General features: G+C 39.7%; 1 protein-coding gene and 1 long non-coding RNA gene across 5 annotated transcripts in view; both read left to right on the forward strand.

Moving 5' to 3' along the window:
- Positions 1–22,056, forward strand: part of LOC136399856 (uncharacterized) — a 194,104-nt gene that overhangs the window by 93,090 nt on the left and 78,958 nt on the right. The gene's annotated exons all lie outside the window — the stretch shown is intronic.
- PHACTR4 (phosphatase and actin regulator 4) overlaps positions 1–22,056 on the forward strand; it is a 105,207-nt gene that overhangs the window by 20,213 nt on the left and 62,938 nt on the right. For all 4 annotated transcript variants that reach the window (XM_066375605.1, XM_066375606.1, XM_066375604.1 and 1 more), the window contains exon 2: positions 554–607. In XM_066375605.1, the coding sequence (XP_066231702.1) occupies positions 592–607 (16 nt within the window). In that variant the 5' untranslated portion in view covers positions 554–591. The remainder of the gene's footprint in view (positions 1–553; positions 608–22,056) is intronic.

Here is a 22,056-nt window from a genome sequence, read left to right on the forward strand (position 1 = left end):
TGTTCTGGCAGAGACAGAGAGTCAGATGGAGGGACAGATAGGGACAGACAGACAGGAAGGGAGAGAGCAGAGAAACAATTCTTTGTTGTGGTTCCTTAGTTCATTGATTGATTTCTCATATGTGCCTTGACTGTGGGGCTACAGCAGACCAAGTGACCCCTTGCTCGAGCCAGTGACCTTGGACTCAAGCTGGTGAGCCTTGCTCAAACCAGATGAGCCCACGCTCAAGCTGGTGACCTTGAGGTCTTGAACCTGGGTCCTCCACATCCCAGTTCAACGCTTTATCCACTGCGCCACTGCCTGGTCAGGCAAGAATAATATATTTTAAAATGAAAATTATCCTTAAATGTTTTATGATATTTTTATATAATCTGTATTTCAACTCCTTAAAAATAAATCTCAGTTGGCAATGTTCTCATTTAATAAGTTGTACATTTATATGATGTTCTAGTTTTAAGCCATAATCACTGTTACTGAACTTGGTTTATCTTTTTTTGAAAAAGATGCTGGACTTTGTGTTTTAAGTATCTTATTTATTCTTTTCTTTTTTTAGAAACTATACCCTACCTCCCTAAGCTGGTTAATAGTGGCATGGAAGATCCATTTGGTGAGTATCACTGACATTTTTCTTATTACTTGTGTTTTATCCTCACCTCTGTTAAAGCTTTGACAGTAATTTTTTTCATGTTTAGTAGGCTACTCTCTTGATGAGTGGCCCTCAAACTTTTGATCTCAGAATCTCTTTATGCTCTTAAATATAACTGAGGGCCCCAAAGAACTTTATTTGTATGACTTATATTTGTTGATATTTACAGTATTACAAATTAAAACTCAGAAAATTTAAAAATATTAATTCATTTAAAATAACATTAATAAATCCATTGTATATTATATAAGTAACATTTTTAATGAAAAATAACTCCCAAAATAAACAAAAACATTAGTGAGAAGAGTAGCATTTTGTTTTACATTTTTGCAAATTGTTTTCACGTTGTATTAGTAAAAGACAGCTGGATTTAAACATCAGCCTCTGCATTCAGCTTCTTGTTATCACATGCCATGTGGTCTCTGGAAAATTGTACAGTTGTAAGATAATGAGAGTGAAAAGACAAATAACCACTTTGTATTATTATACAGTAAAAAATAATTCTAACCTTAGGGATCCCCAGTGGCTCCTAGGCCACACTTTGAGAGCTACCTGCTCTAAAATGTTAGTTAATTCAAATAAAACAGGAATCACTTAGCAAGTTACAATAAGAAAATTAAAATTCTCTATCTAACAACATGGTTAAGGGAATATAAATCTTGATACACAAAGGTTTAGTATCTACCTGTATTGACTAAAATGGCAGTTACTGTTTATTGAACCCTATTTTCCTATTGATTCTAATTTCAAAGAGAGATATAGTCTAGGATATTCAATTATAAAAATATTATAGTTAGAAGTCTAGTTAGGAGGTACTTCACACTTAAAATATACATTAGCAAAAAGAAACAGTTTACCTTGTTTAACCACAGCACACATACTGGAGGAAGATTTTAATTCAAGCATTTGGTGATTTTGTTTTTTTTTACCAAATGTGAAAAGTCTGAATCTCTTTTTATGCTATTATAACTTGAAGAAGTATAGTAAAAATATTACCAAGTTTGTATTCTACTGATGCCCAGTTACCATAGATTACTATAGTTAGCACTTTGGCCTACTTGTACAAGGAATCAGGTCAAATGAATAGCTGTTTTCTTGGCTTTGAGAAGACTATTCTTGAAAACCTTGCAAAATCAGAGTTTCTCTGATTTTAATGACTTTAAATGGCTTCTTTAGGATCTTGGCTCTTTTTTTTCCCTGAAGGGCACTTAACATTACATCTAGTTCATCAATGAAATACTTAGTTTAAACACCAGAGGGCTGTCAGCACTTTATTTATAAATTTGTAGTTTCATTACCAAGTTAATTCTTGAGGGGATTATTTGTGAATAATTTAATAAGTCAAGTTGATTATAGTTGTCTGGGGACAAATCCTAAAGAGCATGTCCATATGGCCAATGAATAATGTACAATAATTCCAGAGGTTTTTATTGGAAACTTATTTTCTTTCTGACCTTCTGCAAACCTAACTCAAGCATAAGTTAAATTAATTAAATTTATCATTGAGCTAATTAAGTTTACCCTAAATTAAATTAAATATAGCTTAAATTTACTAAAGAATACCAAAGTGCGAGTTTCTATAGAAGTTATAGTTGGCCAATAGTGAATTGAAACATAAATTGAAATGTGATTTTGATGACTAATGTAAGAAAAAAATGTATGTTCTATGCTAGTGAAATTTTTTTTCTCTAATACTTTAAATCTTGGAATTTTAAGTTAATTAACATTTATATTCATAATGTGGATTTCAGAAAAAACAGAAACAATTCGTGGTTATATATTTTACAACCAATCTCATTGTTTCCCCCCTTTCTTCTTCAAATGTTAAACTGATTTTTTTTCTTAGTTTACAAAACATATGATAAGAATTTGGTTTATTGAGTACATTTCATTCAATGCCATTTGATGAAGGAAAGAATCTGAATGTAAAAAGAGTTTGTTTTGAAGAAAATGGAGTCTGTATAAGATGGGGTGAGAATTTTGTTACAGTTAGATTAGCTAACAGTTACGTAGATACATTGAAAAATAAATTTTGTTCTATTCTAAAAATAAAATGTGTTTTTATATATTAAGTTCCAGTGGGACTGACATAAGGCCTCTAGGACCTTTTCTATATGGATGGATGTTTACACAGTTTATTGTATTTTAAAATTCATTAATTTTATTAATATTAACATTCATCAACACCACCACTGATGTAACTGGAAATGTCTTTAAATCTTGGGAAGCTGTTAAACTCACTTTGGTGGATATGGTTTCCAAATTTTTAATTTTCTTTTGAAAGCTTGACAATATCACTGACAATGCATACTATCAGTTGTTTTGTTTTCAGTAACAGGCTTTATACAATTTTCAGTGTTCCAGATCAATGCTTTATCCACTGGGCCAGGATGGCAGGGATGAGGGGGGGTGGCTTTATACAATTTTGAGACAAAAGAGACTTTCTTGGGGCAATGGGCATATCATGAGAGCCAGAGGGAAAGAAGGCTAGGGAGTAGGTGGAGCTGAACTGATGAGGGACTGAACCCACAACCTTTTATATAACGGGATGATGCTCGAACCAACTGAGCTACTCCTCCAGGGCCTACTGTTGCCATCTTTGATGTTCCTTGCCTTGTGGTTGCATCATTCTAGTCCCTGCCTCCATCTTCACGTGGCCTTTTTCCTTGTCTTAGCGACTTTCTAATATGCAATACAGTATTATTAACTACTGTCACCATATTTTACATCACATTGCCATGACTTATTTATTTTGTAACTAGAAGTTTGTATTTTTTAATTTCTTCACACATGTCAACTTCACTCCACCCTCACTACTTTTAAAACTGACTCATTACTGCTTTGGCTTTCTTTCTTCCTCCCTTATCAAGTGTTAATGGGTTAACAGCCACTTTCCCCATAGCACGCCAGAGGAAAAGATTCTTCTAAAGGGTTTTTTTTTTGGTATAGGAGAGGACCTTTTATGTATATTAAGTTGACTTCCAAAATGTTTTTTTGGCTTTTTTAAAAGATTTTATTTATTCATTTTAGAGAGGAGAGAGAGAAGGGGGGAGGAGCAGGAAGTATCAACTCCCATATGTGCCCTGATCAGGCAAGCCCAGGGTTTCAAACCAGCGACCTCAGCATTCCAGGTCAACGCTTTATCCCATGTCACCACAGGTCAGGCCACCTTCCCAAAATGTTTTAAATCTTCTGACAACTTCTTTAAGTTTCTGTATTGACCTCCCTTCCACAGAAGTGAACACAATTTGTTGGTTGGGAAAAAAATTTTGGTATGTGTTTGATGAAATAATTATTTAATGAAACAGGTTATTTATGTGACCCATGAGCCTGACCTGTGGTGGTGCAGTGGATAAAATATCAACCTGGAATGCTGAGGTTGCCAGTTCAAAATCCCGGGCTTGCCTGGTCAAGGCACATATTAAAGCTGATGCTTCCTGCTCGTTTCCCATTTCTCTCTCTCTCTCTCTCTCTCTTCCTCATCTCTAAAATGAATAAGTAAAATCTTTTTTTTAAAATGCGAACCTTGCCTGACCTGTGGTGGCGCAGTGGATAAAGCATCGACCTGGAAATGCTGAGATCGCTGGTTCGAAACCCTGGGCTTGCCTGGTCAAGGCACATACGGGAGTTGATGCTTCCAGCTCCTTCCCCCTTCTCTCTCTCTGTCTCTCCTCTCTCTCTCTCTCTCTCTCTCTCTCTCTCTCTCTCTCTCTCTGTCTCTCCCTCTCCTCTCTACAATGAATAAATAAAAAAAAAATTAAAAAAATGTGAACCTTGAATATGAAACTAGGCTACAGGGGTCCTCGGGTTATGACAGTATTGATATATGTTTTTGCCTTTACTACATTCACTGCCATAAAAACTTTAAAAAATTGAGATGTGGGCCCTGGCTGGTTGGCTCAGCGGTAGTGTCGGCCTGGCGTGCGGGGGACCTGGGTTCGATTCCCGACCAGGGCACATAGGAGAGGCGCCCATTTGCTTATCCACCCCCCCCTCCTTCCTCTCTTTCTCTTTCCCTCCCACAGCCAAGGCTCCATTGGAGCAAAGATGGCCCGGGCGCTGGGGATGGCTCCTTGGCCTCTGCCCCAGGCACTAGAGTGGCTCTGGTCGAGGCAGAGCGACGCCCTGGAGGGGCAGAGCATCATCCCCTGGTGGGCGTGCCGGGTGGATCCCTGTCGGGCGCATGCGGGAGTCTGTCTGACTGTCTCTCCCCGTTTCCAGCTTCAGAAAAATACAAAAAATAATAATAATAAAATAAAATAATAAAAAATTGAGATGTGTTTCAGTTTATGCCGTTAGTGTTGAACTTATGGACTACGTGAGTGAAATAGTTTGGTTGTGTGATAGAAGAATATGCAGTAATCTGGCGTATGAGTAAGGGAGTTGGCATCCCCTAGTTTGCTTACCTACACCATTTTGAATTTTATTTATTCATCTTAGAGAGAGAAGGGGAGGAGCAGGCAGCATCAACTCCCATATGTGCCTTAACCAGGCAAGCCTAAGGTTTCGAACCGGCGACCTCAGTGTTCCAGGTGGATGCTTTATCCACTGCGCCACCACAGGTCAGACCCTACGCCATTTTAGACTCTTAAAAGCACAAGTGTTCTGTTTGTGTTAGGCTAGGGTGTATTTCGACTTACACCAAAATTTGGGTTACATCACTGTCGTAGGAATGGATCTATGTCGTAACATGAGGACCCCCTGTATTCACATGCATAGTTTCCTTTAGTTAGAATTTATATCACATAGGAAATAGAGAAGCAGTTGAGGTAGAAAAAACAAGCTATATCCTAAACAAATGTAGTCAATTATTTTCTTCTTACTCTGTATCTGAATTTATAAGTCATTATTATGCTATAACACAGTTTTTCCTAGCTGCTCAAGAACATATGTTAAGGAGACATGCTTAAAGTTAATGCACTTTACTTCAGAGTTCACAGGAAAAATTTTGTGACATTGTTGTTTCCATTTGAAGCTCAAAATGTGCTAATAAGACAATCCTTCCCTCCCTCCTCTTTAAAAAAAAGATGAAATATGAACTTAATTAGTTTTGAGATCCTTTAGGTGTAGGAGTTAAATTCCTCTAGAATGAAACAATGCCAAAAATGATGTTTTATTTTTTCCCCTGTGGTTTTGAGTAGAAATTTAATATAGCCTTGTTATGAACATATATTAAGTATCTCCTGTCATCTTATTTCCTGATAAGACTATATATAAACTTAGAGAGTGCAAGATCTTTTTTCTGTTATATCCCACTGCCCAGTAGTAAGCACACAGTACATATTTGTATGTATTTCTTACAGTGGTTTTAAATTTTTTACATGAGGTAGAATCACCAACACCAGTTTCTAAGAGCTTGAATAACATAGATGCCACATCATTTTTTTTTTTTTTTTGCCAATAGAAAAAGTTGAGCCATAGTAGTAGTGATGCAAGCCTGACAAGCAGTAATGCTGACGTTCTGGACAGTCTCCTATGTCCTCTCACCACTTTTCATCACTCTGACCACTATTTACTCCCTAGAAAATCAAAGCAAATGTAATATGGTAACTAAATATGTAGACTAGTTTCCATCTGAGCCCTTATCAATCTGTCATGGCTGCTGCATGGACAATGATTATTAAAATTAAAAGAGAGGGATAGGAGGGATGGATGGCTTTTACTTACCATTTCGTATCTTCCTGTTTGCATTTTCTAACTATACATATGTATTATTTTTATTTTTCAAAATGTGATTTTCAAATAGGGATTTTGTGTGGGTTGTAGGTTTAGGAGCATTTTTGTTTCTTCATTATAGTTCTCAGTATTAAAAATGAAATATATAAAACTAACTTTTTTTAAAGTGAGAGTAGGGAAGATAGTGAGACAGACCCCCTGCATGCGCCCCAACTGGGATCCATGCTGCAACCCCCATCTGGGGCTGATGCTTGAATTAGCCAACCTATCCTCAGTGCCAGGGCTGGTGCTCGAACCAGTCAAGTCACTGGCTGCAAGAGGGGAAGAGAAAGAGAAGAGGGAAAGTTAGGGGAAGAGAAGTAATGGTTGTTTCTCCGGTGTGCCCTTACCAGGATTGAACTTGGGTCATCTGCATGCTGGGCCAATGCTCTCTATCCACTGAACCAACTGGCCAGGGCCAAAACTAACTTCTTGAAGGAATAGAAAATAAAAAGGCATTGTTAAAGGGAAATAAACACTATAATAGTCATTCTATTAGAGATAGCTTACCTGCTATCTCTAAAATAATCACTTTACCTTTCTATTTAATGATGTGACCTTTTTCAAATATAACTCATACTTTACTCTTCCTATAAGCTAGATTCAGCCTACTCTACCAAATTCTAACACAATTGACTTATTTCTCATTTATTCATTTGTTCAGTAATCACTGAGCAAAATCAGCAAGGCAGTATATAGCCCTCAGGCTCTGGAGTCTGACAAACATGAGTTCAGGTCCCTATTCTGCCACTTTGTGGCTGTGTCCTTTTGGGAGGAAAGTTAGTTACTCTCTGCTCTTCTGTTTATCTGTAGAAGAGGGATATGAATTTTATCTTTCTCACAAGGTTGCTATAAGAATGGAATGAATTAATGCTTGCAATGTGCTTACAAGCACATAATAAATATATAATAGCTATCATATCCTATCCTGGTCTTTCAGGGCATGAACATGAATAAGACACAGCCCTGTTCTTTTTTTTTTTTTTTGTATTTTTCTGAAGCTGGAAACAGAGAGAGACAGTCAGTCAGACTCCCGCATGCGCCCGACCGGGATCTCGGTACGCCCACCAGGGGGCGATGCTCTGCCCCTCCGGGGCGTCGCTTTGTTGCGACCAGAGCCACTCTAGCGCCTGGGGCAGAGGCCAAGGAGCTATCCCCAGCGCCCGGGCCATCTTTGCTCCAATGGAGCCTCGGCTGCGGGAGGGGAAGAGAGAGACAGAGAGGAAGGAGAGGGGGAGGGGTGGAGAAGCAGATGGGCGCTTCTCTTGTGTGCCCTGGCCAGGAATCGAACCCAGGACCTCTGCACGCCAGGCCGACACTCTACTACTGAGCCAACCGGCCAGGGCCCAGCCCTGTTCTTTGGGAGCTTTCAGTCTGTGTTAAGCAGTTACAAGTTGCTCCCTAGGATTCCCCTTTTTTTTTCTTTTTTTTCTTTTTTTGTGACAGAGACAGAGAGAGGGACAGATAGGGAGACAGACAGGCAGGGAGAGAGATGAGAAGCACAGTTCTTCATTGTGGCTCCTTAGTTGTTCATTGATTGCTTTCTCATATGTGCCTTGACAGGGGTGGGGTGGGGGCTACAGTAGAGCAAGTGAATCCTTGCTCAAGCCAGCAACCCCACACTCAAGCTGATGAGCCTGGGCTCAAGCCAGATGTGCTCGCGCTCAAGCCAACAACCTGGTAGTTTCGAACCTGGGTCCTCCTTGTCCCAGTCCGATGCTCTATCCACTGTGCCACTACCTGGTCAGGCTAGGATTCCTTTTTAAAAAATAAATCAGATTAATTGAGATATAACTTATGTATAATAAAACTTACCTTTTTATGTACATAGTTCTGTTTTTTGACAAACATAAAAGGTTGAGTGACCACCACCACACTCAAGATAGAATTTCCTTCACCCCAGAAAGTTCCTTGCCTACCTTATATATAATTAATATTCTCCCTCTACTCCCAACCCCTGGCAACCACTTATCTGAGTTCTGTCCCTTTTTCTATAATATTATATAAACAGAATTGTATGGTGATTAGCCTTTTGCAGCTCGTTTTTTAATAGCAAATGCTGTTGGGATTCGTACATGTTGTTTGTATCAGTAGTTGATTCCTTTCATGCCTTTTCTAGAATTTCATGGAATTAGAATCATATAGTATGTATGTAGCCTTTTCAGAGTGACTTATTCACTTACTAATATGTATGCATTTAAAATTCTTCTGTGTCTTTTTGTGGCTTCATAGTTTCTTTCTTTTTTAGCACTGAATAACATTTCATTATTTTGATGTACCACAGTTTATTCATTCACCTAATGGACATCTTGCTTGCTTCAAGTTGTGACAGTTATGAATGAAACTACTGTAAACATCTGTGTGTAGGTTTTTATGTGGACATAAATTTTTATTTATTTGGGTAAATATCAAAGGAGTGCAATTATTGGAACATGTGGTAAGAGTATGTTTAATTTTGTTAGGAACTATTAGCTTATCTTCTATTTTGCATTTCCATAGCAATGAATGAGAGTTCCTATTACTCTCTATATGGGATTATTAGTGTTCTGTATTTTGACCATGTTTATTAGATATACAGTGGTATCTCATTTCTGGTTTCAACGTGCACTTCACTCATGACTAATGTTGTTGAGTAACTTATATGTTTACTTGCTGTACAATAAACTTACCATTATCCATATCTTTTCACTGATGAAATGTCTGTTCAAATAATTTATTCTTTTTTATTTATTTATTTTTATTAAGTGAGAGGCAGGGAGGCAGAGAGACAAACTCTTGCATGTGCCTCAGCCAAGATCCACCTGGCAAGACCCCTACAGGGCGATGCTCCATTGCTTGGCAGCCAAGCTATTTCAGTGTCTGATGTGAGGCCATGGAGCCATCCTCAGAGCTCGAGGCCGTCTTACTCACACCATTCAAGCCATGGCTGCAAGAGAGGAAGAGAGAAAGAGAGAGAGAAGGAGGGTAGGGGTGTAAAAGCATATGGTCCCTTCTCTGGTGTGCCCTGACCAGGAGTCGAACCTGGGACATCCACGTGCTGGGCTGATGCTCTACCCTTGAGCCAACTGGCCAGGGTAAAAGTGTGTTATTTTAATATAAAAAAAATAAAGTTCTTGAAATGTTTAAATTTTAGTATCAAGTGTTAAGTAAATTTAATTTAAAAATGTTTTCCTCCACTTTGGTTAAAATTCAGGTTAAATATGCGATTTAAAAGTTGGTAATGAAAGACAAATGAACGTTTCTCATTAGGCAGGGAACCATTAGTTTCAAAACAACCTTAGTGATTGGCTTCCTGCTTGCTCAGAGTTCTGTAATGTTAAAAATTACCTTTCATGATAGAGCTTTGACTTGACTCAAAGGCAGGAGGATAGCTTTTACAAGATTGCAGTGGAGTCCCAAACACATGTCTATGTGTACACATTCACCCAGCCCGTGTTGGAGGCTTCCATTAATAGAAGCTGATGGTAGTATAAGGTGCTAGTGGAAAGGTGCTGATGGCCTGTAATTCCTCAGTGAAGATTTTTTTCTCCTCATGAAAGCAGTGTTTATCTGTTGGTAGCCAGTGTGGACACTATATCAAATTGCGATCTGTAGCTACAGCTTTCCTTTATTCCATTGCATAAAAAATTAAATACTACATTTGACCTGACCATTTATTTATTTATTTTCATTTTTTATTTTATTTTTTGACAGAGACAGAGAGAGAGAGGGATAGATAGGGACAGACAGACAGGAACAGAGAGAGATGAGAAGCATCAATTCTTTATTGTGGCACTTTAGTTGTTTATTGATTGTTTTCTCATATGTGCCTTGACCGTGGGGCTACAGCAGACCAAGTAACCCCTTGCTCAAGCCAGTGACCTTGAGTCCGCGCTCAAGCTGGTGACCTGACCATTTAAACATTTACTATATTTAAATTTTTGTAAGTTTTCTTTGATTTTATATCTTTTGTTTTTCTTCTTAGATTTCACAAGAGTTTTTTATTTTTTTTATTTTTTACAGAGACAGAGAGAGTCAGAGAGAGGGATAGATAGGGACAGACAGACAGGAATGGAGAGAGATGAGAAGCATTAATCATCAGTTTTTTCGTTGTGACACCTTAGTTCATTGATTGCTTTCTCATATGTGCCTTGACTGCGGGCCTTCAGCAGACTGAGTAACCCCTTGCTCGAGCCAGCGACCTTGGGTCCAAGCTGGTGAGCTTTTGCTCGAGCCGGATGAACCCGCGCTCAAGCTGGCGACCTCGGGGTCTCGAACCTGGGTCCTTCCGCATCCTAATTCAACGCTCTATCCACTGCGCCACTGTGTAATCAGGCTCACAAAAAGAGTTTAAATGTTGTAAAAGAGGTGATTCTGGCTGCTTTGTTTTGTCCATTCCCCACCTCACCCCTCGGGTCAGTTTTTTCCCTCCACAGTTTAGAAATCAATAATCAAAGTGCTTAAATAGTAAGAACCCATAAGACTTATGTCTTAAATAGTAAAAGAAAAAAGTGGCAGCAAAGAAAAGACATTCCTGCTAGGATGAAAAGCTTGGCTTAATACAAAAGATGTGTGCTTGTTTAGTTCTGGTTATAATCTTATAATGTATCCAGGGCAATGGCTTAACATTGGTTACAATGAAGTCCATTTAGTTTTGCTTGAATATTTATTTCATACTCACTACATAACCTAATACCAACCAGAAGGTCAAAAGGTGAATGGATTCATTAAATCACTCAATAAGGTTTTTTTTGGCATATTACCCTATCTGCCCTAAATGGGAAAAAAAAATGAGTAAGACAGTTTCAGCTCTCAAAGAAATTAAGAACTATTAATGCTAAGCAGAATGATTTTTGTTTTTATTCAGATAAAAATGGTTGTGTTGAAGGAATTCATGCCATGTTATTCAACATGACTTGTATTTAAGGAAATTATTGAAACAAAACTTGCTTGTATAGCATCTGTATTTCCTTTTCTATATCTGTGTTCCTTGAACAGTTTAGTGATAATTTCTTTAAGGAGAGTTTTTTGTTTTATTGTTTTTGTCTTGTATCAGGAGAATTTGGTGAACATGAGGAAATTAGAAAAAACTAGCAGCTTCCTAACTGCCTTAGAGAGTATAGATAGACAGTTCTTGATGATGAACATACTTGCATGTTGCTAACAATAATGCCTCCAGTTGTGTAATGTGGGCTAAAGTGTTGTAAACCTATGCTTCAGTAGTTTGGGTTTCTCATGAAATACTGGGATGGAAGTTGTTTGGGGTTTTTTTGGTTTTTGCAAGAGAGAGACAGATACAGATAGACAGGAAGGGAGAGAGATGAGAAGCATCAACTCATAGTTGTACACCTTAGTTGTCCATTGGTTGCTTTCTCATATGTGCCTTGATGGGGGGATCTCCAGCCAAGCCAGTGACCCCTTGTTCAAGCCAGCAACCTTGGACTTCAAGCCAGTGACCTAGGGTCATGTCTATGATCCAACACTCAAGCCGGCGACCCTGCACTCAAGTTGGATGAGCCCACGCTCAAGCTGGATGAGCCCACTCACAAGCTGGTGACCTCAGGGTTTTTAACCTGGGTCCTTGGCATGCCAGGCCGACGCTCTATCTTCTGGTCAGGCAGGAATATTTTTTTTTAAATGATTGATTTTAGAGAAACAAAGGAAGGAGAGGAGAGAGATAGAAACATTCATTTGTTGTTCCACTTAGTTGTGCATTCATTGGTTTCTTCCCATATGTGCCTTGATCCAGAATCGAACCCACAACCTTAGCATTTCAGGACAATACTCTTTTTTTTTTTTATAAATAAATTTTTATTTTAATGGGGTGACATCAATAAATCAGGGTACATATATTCAAAGAAAACATTTCCAGGTTATCTTGTCATTTAGTTCTGTTGCATACCCCTCACCCAACAGGACAATACTCTTACTGACTGAGTGAACCAGCTGGGGACTGGGCTGGAGTACTTTTACTATAGATTAGTTTGAAGTATAGAAGAAATGTCTCTGTCCCAAATGGACGACTCCTTTTTTTTTTAGACCTTTCATTTATTTTCTAAGAAATTTTTTTAAATTGATTTTGAGATAAGAAGCATTATTCTTGTTGATGATCATACTAGAAATAATCAGGGGTGAGCCAAGAGAATAAACATTCGTTTTTTTATATTTACATTGTCATTTTTGGCAATTTAACTGCTTGTATCTGAATTTTGGCTTTTTTTTTTTAGTGAGAGAGGGACAGATAGGGACAAACAGACAGGAAGGGAGAGAGATGAGAAGAATTAGTTCTTCATTGTGGTATCTTTGTTGTTCATTGGTTGCTTATTCATATGTGCCTTGACTGGAGGGCTCCAGCTGAGCCAGTGACTCCTTGCTCAAGCCAGTGACCTTGGGCTTCAAGCCAGCAATCTTTGGGCTCAAGCCAGCGACCTTGGGGTCATGTCTATGATCCCATGCTCAAGCTGGATGAGCCTGCGCTCAAGCTGGCAACCTTGGGGTTTCGAACCTGGGTCCTCTGCATCCCAGGTCAGGCCAATGCTCTATCCACTGTGCCACCGCCTGGTCAGACTAAATTTTGCTTTTGTTAAAGTGATACCTCCTAGAGTTTTTATAAGGTTAAAAATAAATGTTCTTATCCCCTGGCCAGATAGTTTCATTGGTTAGAGCACTGTTCCACGGCACAGAGGTTGCCAGTTCGATCCCCAGTCAGAGCACATACAGGAACAGGTCGATGTTCCTGTCTCTCCCTCTCGCCCTTCCTTTCTCTAAAATCAGTAAAATAAACATTAAAAAAAAATCCTTATCTAAACATCTAAGAAGTGTTGTATGAATCCAATGTGTATTTAGGTCGATAGTGTAGTAGTTAGAAATGGAGATTCACATCCAGATGACTTAGATTATGTACCCTACCTTTGCCATTTACTAGCTCTGACTCCTTGGACAAGTTTACTCCTGTGTGACTCAGTTTCCTCATCAATTAAGTACGATAATAAATGGTACCCTTCTTATAGATTTGTGATAAGAATTTGATAAGTTAATGCATGTGAAACAGTAATTCCTGGCATTATAATACATGCTCAGTTAGTGTTAGCTGTTACTCATAGAGAATGGAGAGAAGAAATGCATGGGAAATTGAGATTAATTTATTTTTTCTAAGTTTTGGCCTTCTTTTTCATTATATCTTTTGTTAGAGATGTTCATATGTAAAAGAATAGATAATTTTGAATTTAGTATTATTTTACTATCTTTATGTTCCAATTTTTCTAGTGGAAACTTATCACTTGGTGAAATTATGGGAAACCAAGAAATAGGAATGAAGGGGAGAAAGAGCAGAGACCAGGAATTAGCTTTGAGAGATTAAAAACTGGTAGTGCTACTCTAGTCCTTGTGTTTCTCTCAGAAAGTAGAAGAAAAGCAGAGCTATTTTTTTATAAAAAAGTTTTGCCTGGCTTGTGGTGGCACAGTGGATAGAGTGTCGACCTGAAATGCTAGGGTTGCTGGTTCAAAACCCTGGGCTTGCTGGGTCAAGGCACATATAAGAAACAACTACTGTGAGGTGGTGCTTCTTCTTGCTTCTCTCACCCCCCTGCTTTTCTCTCTCTCTCCCTCTTTTCTTCAAAAAAATCAATAAATACAATTTTTAAAAAGAAGAAGAAGAAGGCTACCTAGAGCAAGTGACACCTAAAATAAATTTTGAAGGAGCACAATTTAGCCACACTGAGAAATGCAGGGAGGGAGAGGATATTTCAAGCAGCTAGAACAGCATATGAATAGGTTGATAGTGCTGGGCAAATATATTACCGTGTAGGAATTCCAAGTGGTATTAATAGGACAAAAGATAAGTTCTGAGTCTAAACAGCAGGTATGGGAGAGTGGTGAGAGAAGAGCCTAGATAGAAAGGTAGGCATTGGGTCAAGTCTTGAAGGATTTTTTTTGTTAGATGTGAAGAATACTGTTAAATTTGTGTTACAAAGATCACTGTGGCCTGACCGGTGTGGCTCAGTAGATAGTGTCAACCTGGGATGCTGAGGTCCAAGGTTCGAAACCCTGAGGTTGCCAGCTTGAGCATGGGAGTATTGACATGATTCCATGGTCTCTGCCTTGAAGCCCAAGTTAACTGGTTTTAGCTTGAGTTCCCCCTACCCCGCCAAGGCACGTATGAGAAGCAATCAGTGAACAACTAAAGTGACACAACCAAAGTTGATGCTTCTCATCTCTCTCTCCTCCCTTATTCCCTCCCTTCCTTTCTCTCTCTCTTAAAAAAATAAAAATAAAAAGATTACTGTGGAACACTGTGGAGAATAGATTAGAAAGGGACAAAAATGGAGGCAGGTTGAAAGTAATTATTTCTGCTCCACGCACACACAGGAAGATGTCAAATTTGAAAGCTGTCTTCCACAAACCTTTTGTCAGACCAGGAAGGTGTGTGTGTGTGTGTGTGTGTGTGTGTGTGTGTGAGAGAGAGAGACAGAGAGACAGAGAGATGGGAAGCATCAATTCTTTGTTGCGGTTCCTTAATTGTTCATTGATTGCTTTCTCATATGTGCCTTGACCATGGGGCTACAGCAGAATGAGTAACCCCCATTACTCAAGCCAGAGACCTTGGGGTCATGTTTGTGATCCCACACTCAAGCCAGTGACCCCACACTCAAACAGGTGAGCCCGTGCTCAAGCTGGATGAGCCCGTGCTCAAGCGGGCAACCTCGGAGTTTCAAACCTGGATCTTCTGCATCTCAGTCCAACATGCTATCCACTGCGCCACCACCTGGTCAGACAGAGCAGGAAGATTAGAAAATTGTTTAAGATATAGAATACTTTTTTTCCCCAAGTGAATGAATCCCAGAAGAATCATTTCAGCCCTTTATTTATTTTTTTCTTTTCAAATTAATACAGGAAACTGGTAGTCAGCTCTTCCTTGGATTTTAGGATAGGGAGTATTCTGGAGGCTTTTGATGTGTAGGCCTGGAGACAAAGTGAGTGTGGGTATAGTGTTTAATAGTTAATTGGATAGTTTAATTTAGGGCTTTTTCAATAAAAGAAATTATTTTTAGGCTGAAAAAAATTTTTACTTTTTTTTTTTTTTTTTGTATTTTTTCTGAAGCTGGAAACGGGGAGAGACAACCAGACAGACTCCCGCATGCGCCCGACCGGGATCCACCCGGCACGCCCACCAGGGGCAACGCTCCGCCCACCAGGGGGCGTCGCTCTGCCGCGACCAGAGCCACTCCAGCGCCCGGGGCAGAGGCCAAGGAGCCATCCCAGCGCCCAGGCCATCTTTGCTCCAATGGAGCCTTGGCTGCGGGAGGGGAAGAGAGAGACAGAGAGGAAGGAGGGGTGGGGGTGGAAAAGCAAATGGGCGCCCCTCCTATGCGCCCTGGCTGGGAATCGAACCCTGGTCCCCCGCACGCCAGGCCGACGCTCCACCGCTGAGCCAACCGGCCAGGGCCAAAAAATTGACATCTTAAAGGGTTTTATTTGGTGACTGCTGTTTTAGAGTCCCAGTAGCACTAATAAAGATGAGCTTTTCGGAAAAGGGTAACTAGGGTTGAACCAGTTGGCTTTAGCATAGACTAGTGAGCAAAGGCAAGTTGTCCATGTTTTCTCATACCTCACCAGATTAGTTTCCTAAAGTGTAAATGTTTTCACTCTTACAGTTTTTAAAACAAGATATAGAAGCAAAGGTATATGTAATCCAAAACGTAATTTCTCTTCGAATTTGGGAATTATATACATAACTTTTTTCCCCTGTGCTTCATTATTCCTAGGTGTTAAAGAGGGAGGGTTTTGAGGGGAGGGAATGGTACTGTAGGGATGCATATTTCATGCATGGAAAACAAAGAATGAAGTGCATTAGCATTACTGGCTAGAGCAAGTTTGGTAGAAACACCCTTCATGTAGTCATTCTTGCTTCTTTTGCAGGATTTACTGTTGACTCATTGTATAAACAGGTGTTCATCTGAGATTTTTATATCTAGTAGAAGATGGTTATATGTTTCTGCACATACACTGGGAAAAAATGATTAAGAAGATTCCTGTTAGAAATTTCTGAATAGAAATTTATTGTATTGCCACTGGATATGTGGCTGTGTTGGTCATATTTTTATTTCTTTCTCACTTAATATGAAATCAAGGGCCTGATGAGTTAGAGTTATGAAAGAGAGGAGGAAGGAGAGAAATGGCAGTGGCTAATAGTCATCTCTCTGAGTCACCAGCAATGAATGCCACTTTACTGGGGAACATTATTTGATTTCTGACTGCTTAGTTTCTATACATCTTTGATACCACCTGGTTCCTTAATAGAGGCCAGTTGGGATTGAATTTTTATGAATGTCATGTGATAAAGTATGTTTCCTTTAAGATTAAGTCTGTTCAGTTACTTTCACTGTAACTATGTAAAATATCTACTTTCGGCTAGTGAAAAAGTAGTTTAGAGTAGAATGAATATTATTAAATGGATGGCCAGTAAGTAGCAGTTGTTCGATTGATAGTACATAGATATAATTCTCAAAAGATCTTAGACTTTGAATTGTTATTAATAGTCAAAGACTTTAACTGAGTGTTGGTAGATAAAGAAGTAGTAAGTCAGTTACTAAAGAAAGAGTATAAATAGCTTAGCAGTTTGTACTGAATAAAAGGAAACTTTTTTTTTAAATGCCAAAGTTCCTTCAGAGTATACTGCTGTTAGGAATAGGTGTTCTATAGTTGGTGCCATGGAAAATAGATACCACATGCTGATGAAATGTGGAGTTGGTGCTTTGAAATACTCTGCTTTGTTATTATTGAAAGACTTCCGTGTGCTTTAAAATTTTTTTAGGCTCAGCATGTCCAAAAGAACTTTTTGCAGTATGGAAATGTTCTACATTCGTATTGTCCAGTGTAGCTTTTGAGCACCTGAGCACCTGAATGTGGCTAGCACAACTGAGAAATCAAATTCCACATTGTATTTAATATACACATATTAAATGTTAATATGAATGTAAATAATCATATGTAGCTAGTGATCATAGTATTGGACTGTACTGACCATCAGATATTTGAGAATTGAGCAGCACATATGATAACCATGTTATTAAAATAATATTTATTTTCAGTACATTTGGAAATGTCACTTTTATTTTGCATCAGTTAGAACTGAAGGAACTATATAATATTAGGAAGACAGAGAAAGTTAACTGAGTTTGTTATTTACTTCAGGTCTTTATATATAGGCATCTTCTCAGTGAGGCCCTTCTGCTCACATAATTATAATTTATCACTTTCTCTCCTAGCCACCCTGTTTCCCTTTCCTGAAAAATATTTTTCTATAGTACTTATCACCATCTAACATACTAGAAAGAAAGCATGGATTTTTTTCCTTATTGTAGTCATTTGCTGTGTTCCCAACACTGGAACAATACCTGATACACTAGAGGTGCTTAGGAAATATTTGTGGAATGAATAAATGAGGCTTGTGGTTTCCTGATAATGATCCAATTCATTAAACACCTATTTAGCATTATATGACAAGTATTGAGTTAGATTAGTTTTTTAAAGTCTACCATGACCACTTCTCTTTTCCATAATGAAATACTTCTTGGAGCCATTATTTGAAACACAACACTGAACTGATTAAATTATTGGTTTGGCTCTGCCATAGAATTTTAGAACCAGAAGGGAGCTTGGCAATTATTTGATTCAGCTGCCCAGTGTCACATAGTGGTTTGAAATTCCATCGATGTTATTTATATCTTCCTCTCACCTCCCTTTTTCTCTCATCCCCACAACCTATGAATCTTTTTGCTCAAGTGTGTTTTTCACATCCTCTCATTGCCAGCTAATTCTCACTTTCATCTAGGCCTACCTTTCCCACTTAGTCTACTGTACTCCAAGGAACCTCCCAAATCTTTAACCCAACCAGCCATAGAAAAACCCTTTTGTCTTTAACTGAAACTTTCCTGTTTAATTTGATTTCTTATAATGCTCTTCTCAGTTCCAGAAGCATCTCCTGACCTCTAGGGCATTCATAAGAACTTCCTGTCTTCAAAACAAAAACTTTTAAGAGAAAGTAAAAAGGCAGTGCCAGTTTCCTAGCCGAAGTTCTCTCATTCCATGGACCTGAAAGCAGTTCTGCCAGCATAATTTCAGTTGTTTCTTCCATAAACACAGACCATCATATTGTAGTCTTGCAAACATACACATTACTTCATGCCTGCCATATATGTATATAGTCTCTGTGGCATATAGGCATGTCAGAACTTCCCATTTTTCTTAAAGAACTGTGGTGTTTAAACTAAAACTGGTGTGTAAACTTAAACATTTGGCAGGGCTTAAACATTTGGCAGGGGTAGGGGGAGATTCGTTTATATAAAGAATCTAAATGGGACCTGACCAGGCGGTGGTACAGTGGATAGAACATCAGACTGGAATGCGGAGGACCCAGGTTCGAAACCCTGAGGTTGCCGGTTAGAGCACGGGCTCATCTGGCTTGAGCACGGGCTCATCTGGCTTGAGCACAGGCTCACCAGCTTGTGTGCAGGGTCGCTGACTTGAGTGTGGGGTCATAGACATGATCCCATGGTCACTGACTTGAGCCTAAGGTCGCTGGCTTGAGCAAGAGGTCACTCACTCTGCTGTAGCCCCCTGGTCAAGGCACAGATGAAAAAGCAGTCAATGAACAGCAAAGGTGCCACAACCAAGAATTGATACTTCTCATCTCTCTCTCTGTCTGTTCCTATCTGTCCCTCTCTCTGACTCTGACTCTGTCTCTGTCAAAAGAGAGAATCTAAATGGGACCCTGGCAAAGTTGTACAGTGGATAGTGCATTGTCCCGGCGCACCGAGGTCATGTGTATGATCCCCAATCAGGGCACATACGAAAAGTAATCAATGAGTGCACAACAACAAGTTGATGCTTCTCCTCTTCTCTCCCTCTGTTACTTCCTCCCTCTCTTTCCTTTCCTTTCCTTCCTCTCAAATCCAAAAAAAGAAAAGAACCTAAGTGGGATGAGAGGGAGCAAAATACAAGGTGGGGCAAAAGTAGGTTTGCAGTTGTGAATATGTGAAAGTTTATTCTTGTATTATTATTATTATTATTATTATTATTATATTTTTCCGAAGTGAGAAGGCGGGCTGGCAGTCAGAGAGACTCCTGCATGTGCCTGACTGGGATCCACCTGGCATGCTTACCAGAGGGAGATGCTCTGCCCATCTGGGGCGTTGCTCCGTTGCCGCCGGAGCCATTCTAGTATCTGAGGCAGAGGCCATGAAGCCATCCTCAGTGCGCGGGCCAACTTTGCTCCCATGGAGCCTTGGCTGCGGGATGGGAAGAGAGAGAGAAAGAGAGAGAGAGAGGAGGGAGAAGGGTGGAGAAGCAGATGGGTGTGTCTCCTGTGTGCCCTGGCTGGGAATTGAACCCGGGACTTCTGCATGCCAGGCCGACGCTCTACCGCTGAGCCAACCGGCCAGGCCCTATTATTATTACTGTATTAGCCTGACCAGGTGGTGGCACAGTAGATAGAATGTCGGCCCAGGATACTGAGGACCCAGGTTTGAAATCCCAAGGTCACCAGCTTGAGCATAGGATCGCCAGCTTGAGCGTAGGATCATAGACATGACTCCATGGTTGCTGGCTTGAAGCCTGAAGTAACTGATTTGAACAAGAGGTCACTGGCTCAGCTGGAGCCCCTGGTCAAGGTACATATGAGAAAGCAATTAATGAACAACTAAGGTGCCACAGCTCTGAATTGATAGTTCTCATCTCTCTGTCCCTGTCTTTCTCTCTCTCTCTCACCCACTCTTTTTCTCTCTCTCTCCCTAAGCGAGATTGCAAAGCAGTGAATTCTCAAAAACAATCATGAGCATGACATTTTCCCCCAATTAAAGTGAGATTTCACAGCAATCTCAGGATTGTTTGGAATGATAGACTAGTCCAGTGATGGGCAATCTTTTGAGCTTGGTGTGACAAAATTCGCCAAAAAAACGAGCATAACTCGGGTGGTGTGTCACTTCGAGAAAAAACCCCATAATTTTGCGATATTTATAGTTTTAATAACAAAAATGTATAATTATAATATATAACTGTATTTAATAAACCAAAAACTAATTATTTAACTTACCTGCTTAGTGACTTCTTTGTTCATCTGTCAGTCGGTTTCTTTTGTTGGCCTTGATATTATTTAGCTTGTGTGGGGTGCCGTGAACTAAGATAAGTGAGGGAGAGGGGGAATTCTTTAACTAACCTGCCTATTAGTGACTTTTTTGTTGCTGAATTTTATTGGCTAAATCTTCAATTGAAGGTTGGTATTTTGTACACTTCAAGCCCAAGCAAGCACTACTAACTTCATCTGTCCATCTGTTTCTTTTGTTGGTTTTGATATTATTTAACGCTGAGAATAAGGTCTCACAAAAGTACGTAGAGGGAAAAATTGTGAGTAAAGCAATTGCTGTGTTTTTTAGGATGCTAAAAGTGTCTGGTAATCGGTTCCAGGCACTCCAAATTTCCTGTTCATAGTGACACTCCTCTTGATTTTACAAGTGGCACCTTTCCAGATTCTCAAGCTTTGACCTCAAGTCAACAAACACCTGAGCCCAGATGCTGCTGTCTTGAAATTCTGCAAGTTGCATCTTATGTAAATTAAGATGGCTGCCGCTATTTCTAATGGCAGCAAGCGGCACCCATAGCACAGGCCCTCACCTCTCCCAGCTTCCCCCTCACTTATCTCAGTAATGATGGTCAATTAGAAATCCACGACACCCCAGAACAGTAGATTGGATGATGGTTGCTGTGGTCATGTGGTTGCTGGTAATGGTGATCACAGGGCCCCCAGAGATGCGTCCCCCATGGCATTCCGCTGCTCCCTGCTCTGTTCGCTGGAAGTGAGGTCAAAGATGGCCTAACCGAAGTCCCAGAACTAGTTGCTCTGTGCCAGAGTTCTGTTATTTTGGCCTACAGACCTCCGGCACAGAGTGTCTACACTACAGCAACGTCCTTCTCGGCATGTGGCCACATACTTCTCTGGTATGCGGCCGCATGCAGCCACGTGTCATCAAAAATGGCTACGCATGTCAGTGCTGACACGCGTGTCTTAGGTTCACCATCACGGGACTAGTCTACGGTCTCTACATCTCTTCCAGCCTCCATCTGTAGCACTTTTCACCTTGTCTTTTGTTACTAGAGGTTGTGAGCAAAGTTTGAAATTGAGGAATGCTATTTCTTCCCTTCTACTCAAGGTTAATATTTGTTGCATGTTCACTGTGCACTCAATTGTGCCAAATATTGAGGGTTGAAAGATAAATAATACATCATGGTTCCTGCTCAGGAGATATTTGTAGCCTTTTATAAAAGTCTGAAGATCATTGTAATTCAGGGTGATATGTCCAATATAATCAGTAATGACCAGCTTTTTACCTCTCCAATCTTTTATCTTGATGATTGTTCCTTTTTATCACCTCTGTCATCCCTTCTGTGACTGACTCAGTTTAGATTTCACTTCTTTCAAGATATTTTCTCTGATCTCTCAGGACAAAGCTAGACACCCAAACCCCAGCAATATGTGTTGGCATAATACCTAAGTACCCATTATACTCTATTATGATCCTATTTATTTGGACTATAATTTTGTTAAGGGCAGAAACTGTTGTTTTTAGCACCGTGTTGCCGGGCACATAACCAGTGATCAGTAAATGTTTATTGGAATTCTACTTGAGTGATTTAGGAAAGACATAATAATGGAAGCAACA

This window comes from Saccopteryx leptura, chromosome 3 (assembly GCF_036850995.1).
Source record: "Saccopteryx leptura isolate mSacLep1 chromosome 3, mSacLep1_pri_phased_curated, whole genome shotgun sequence".
NCBI classification, from domain to species: domain Eukaryota; kingdom Metazoa; phylum Chordata; class Mammalia; order Chiroptera; family Emballonuridae; genus Saccopteryx; species Saccopteryx leptura.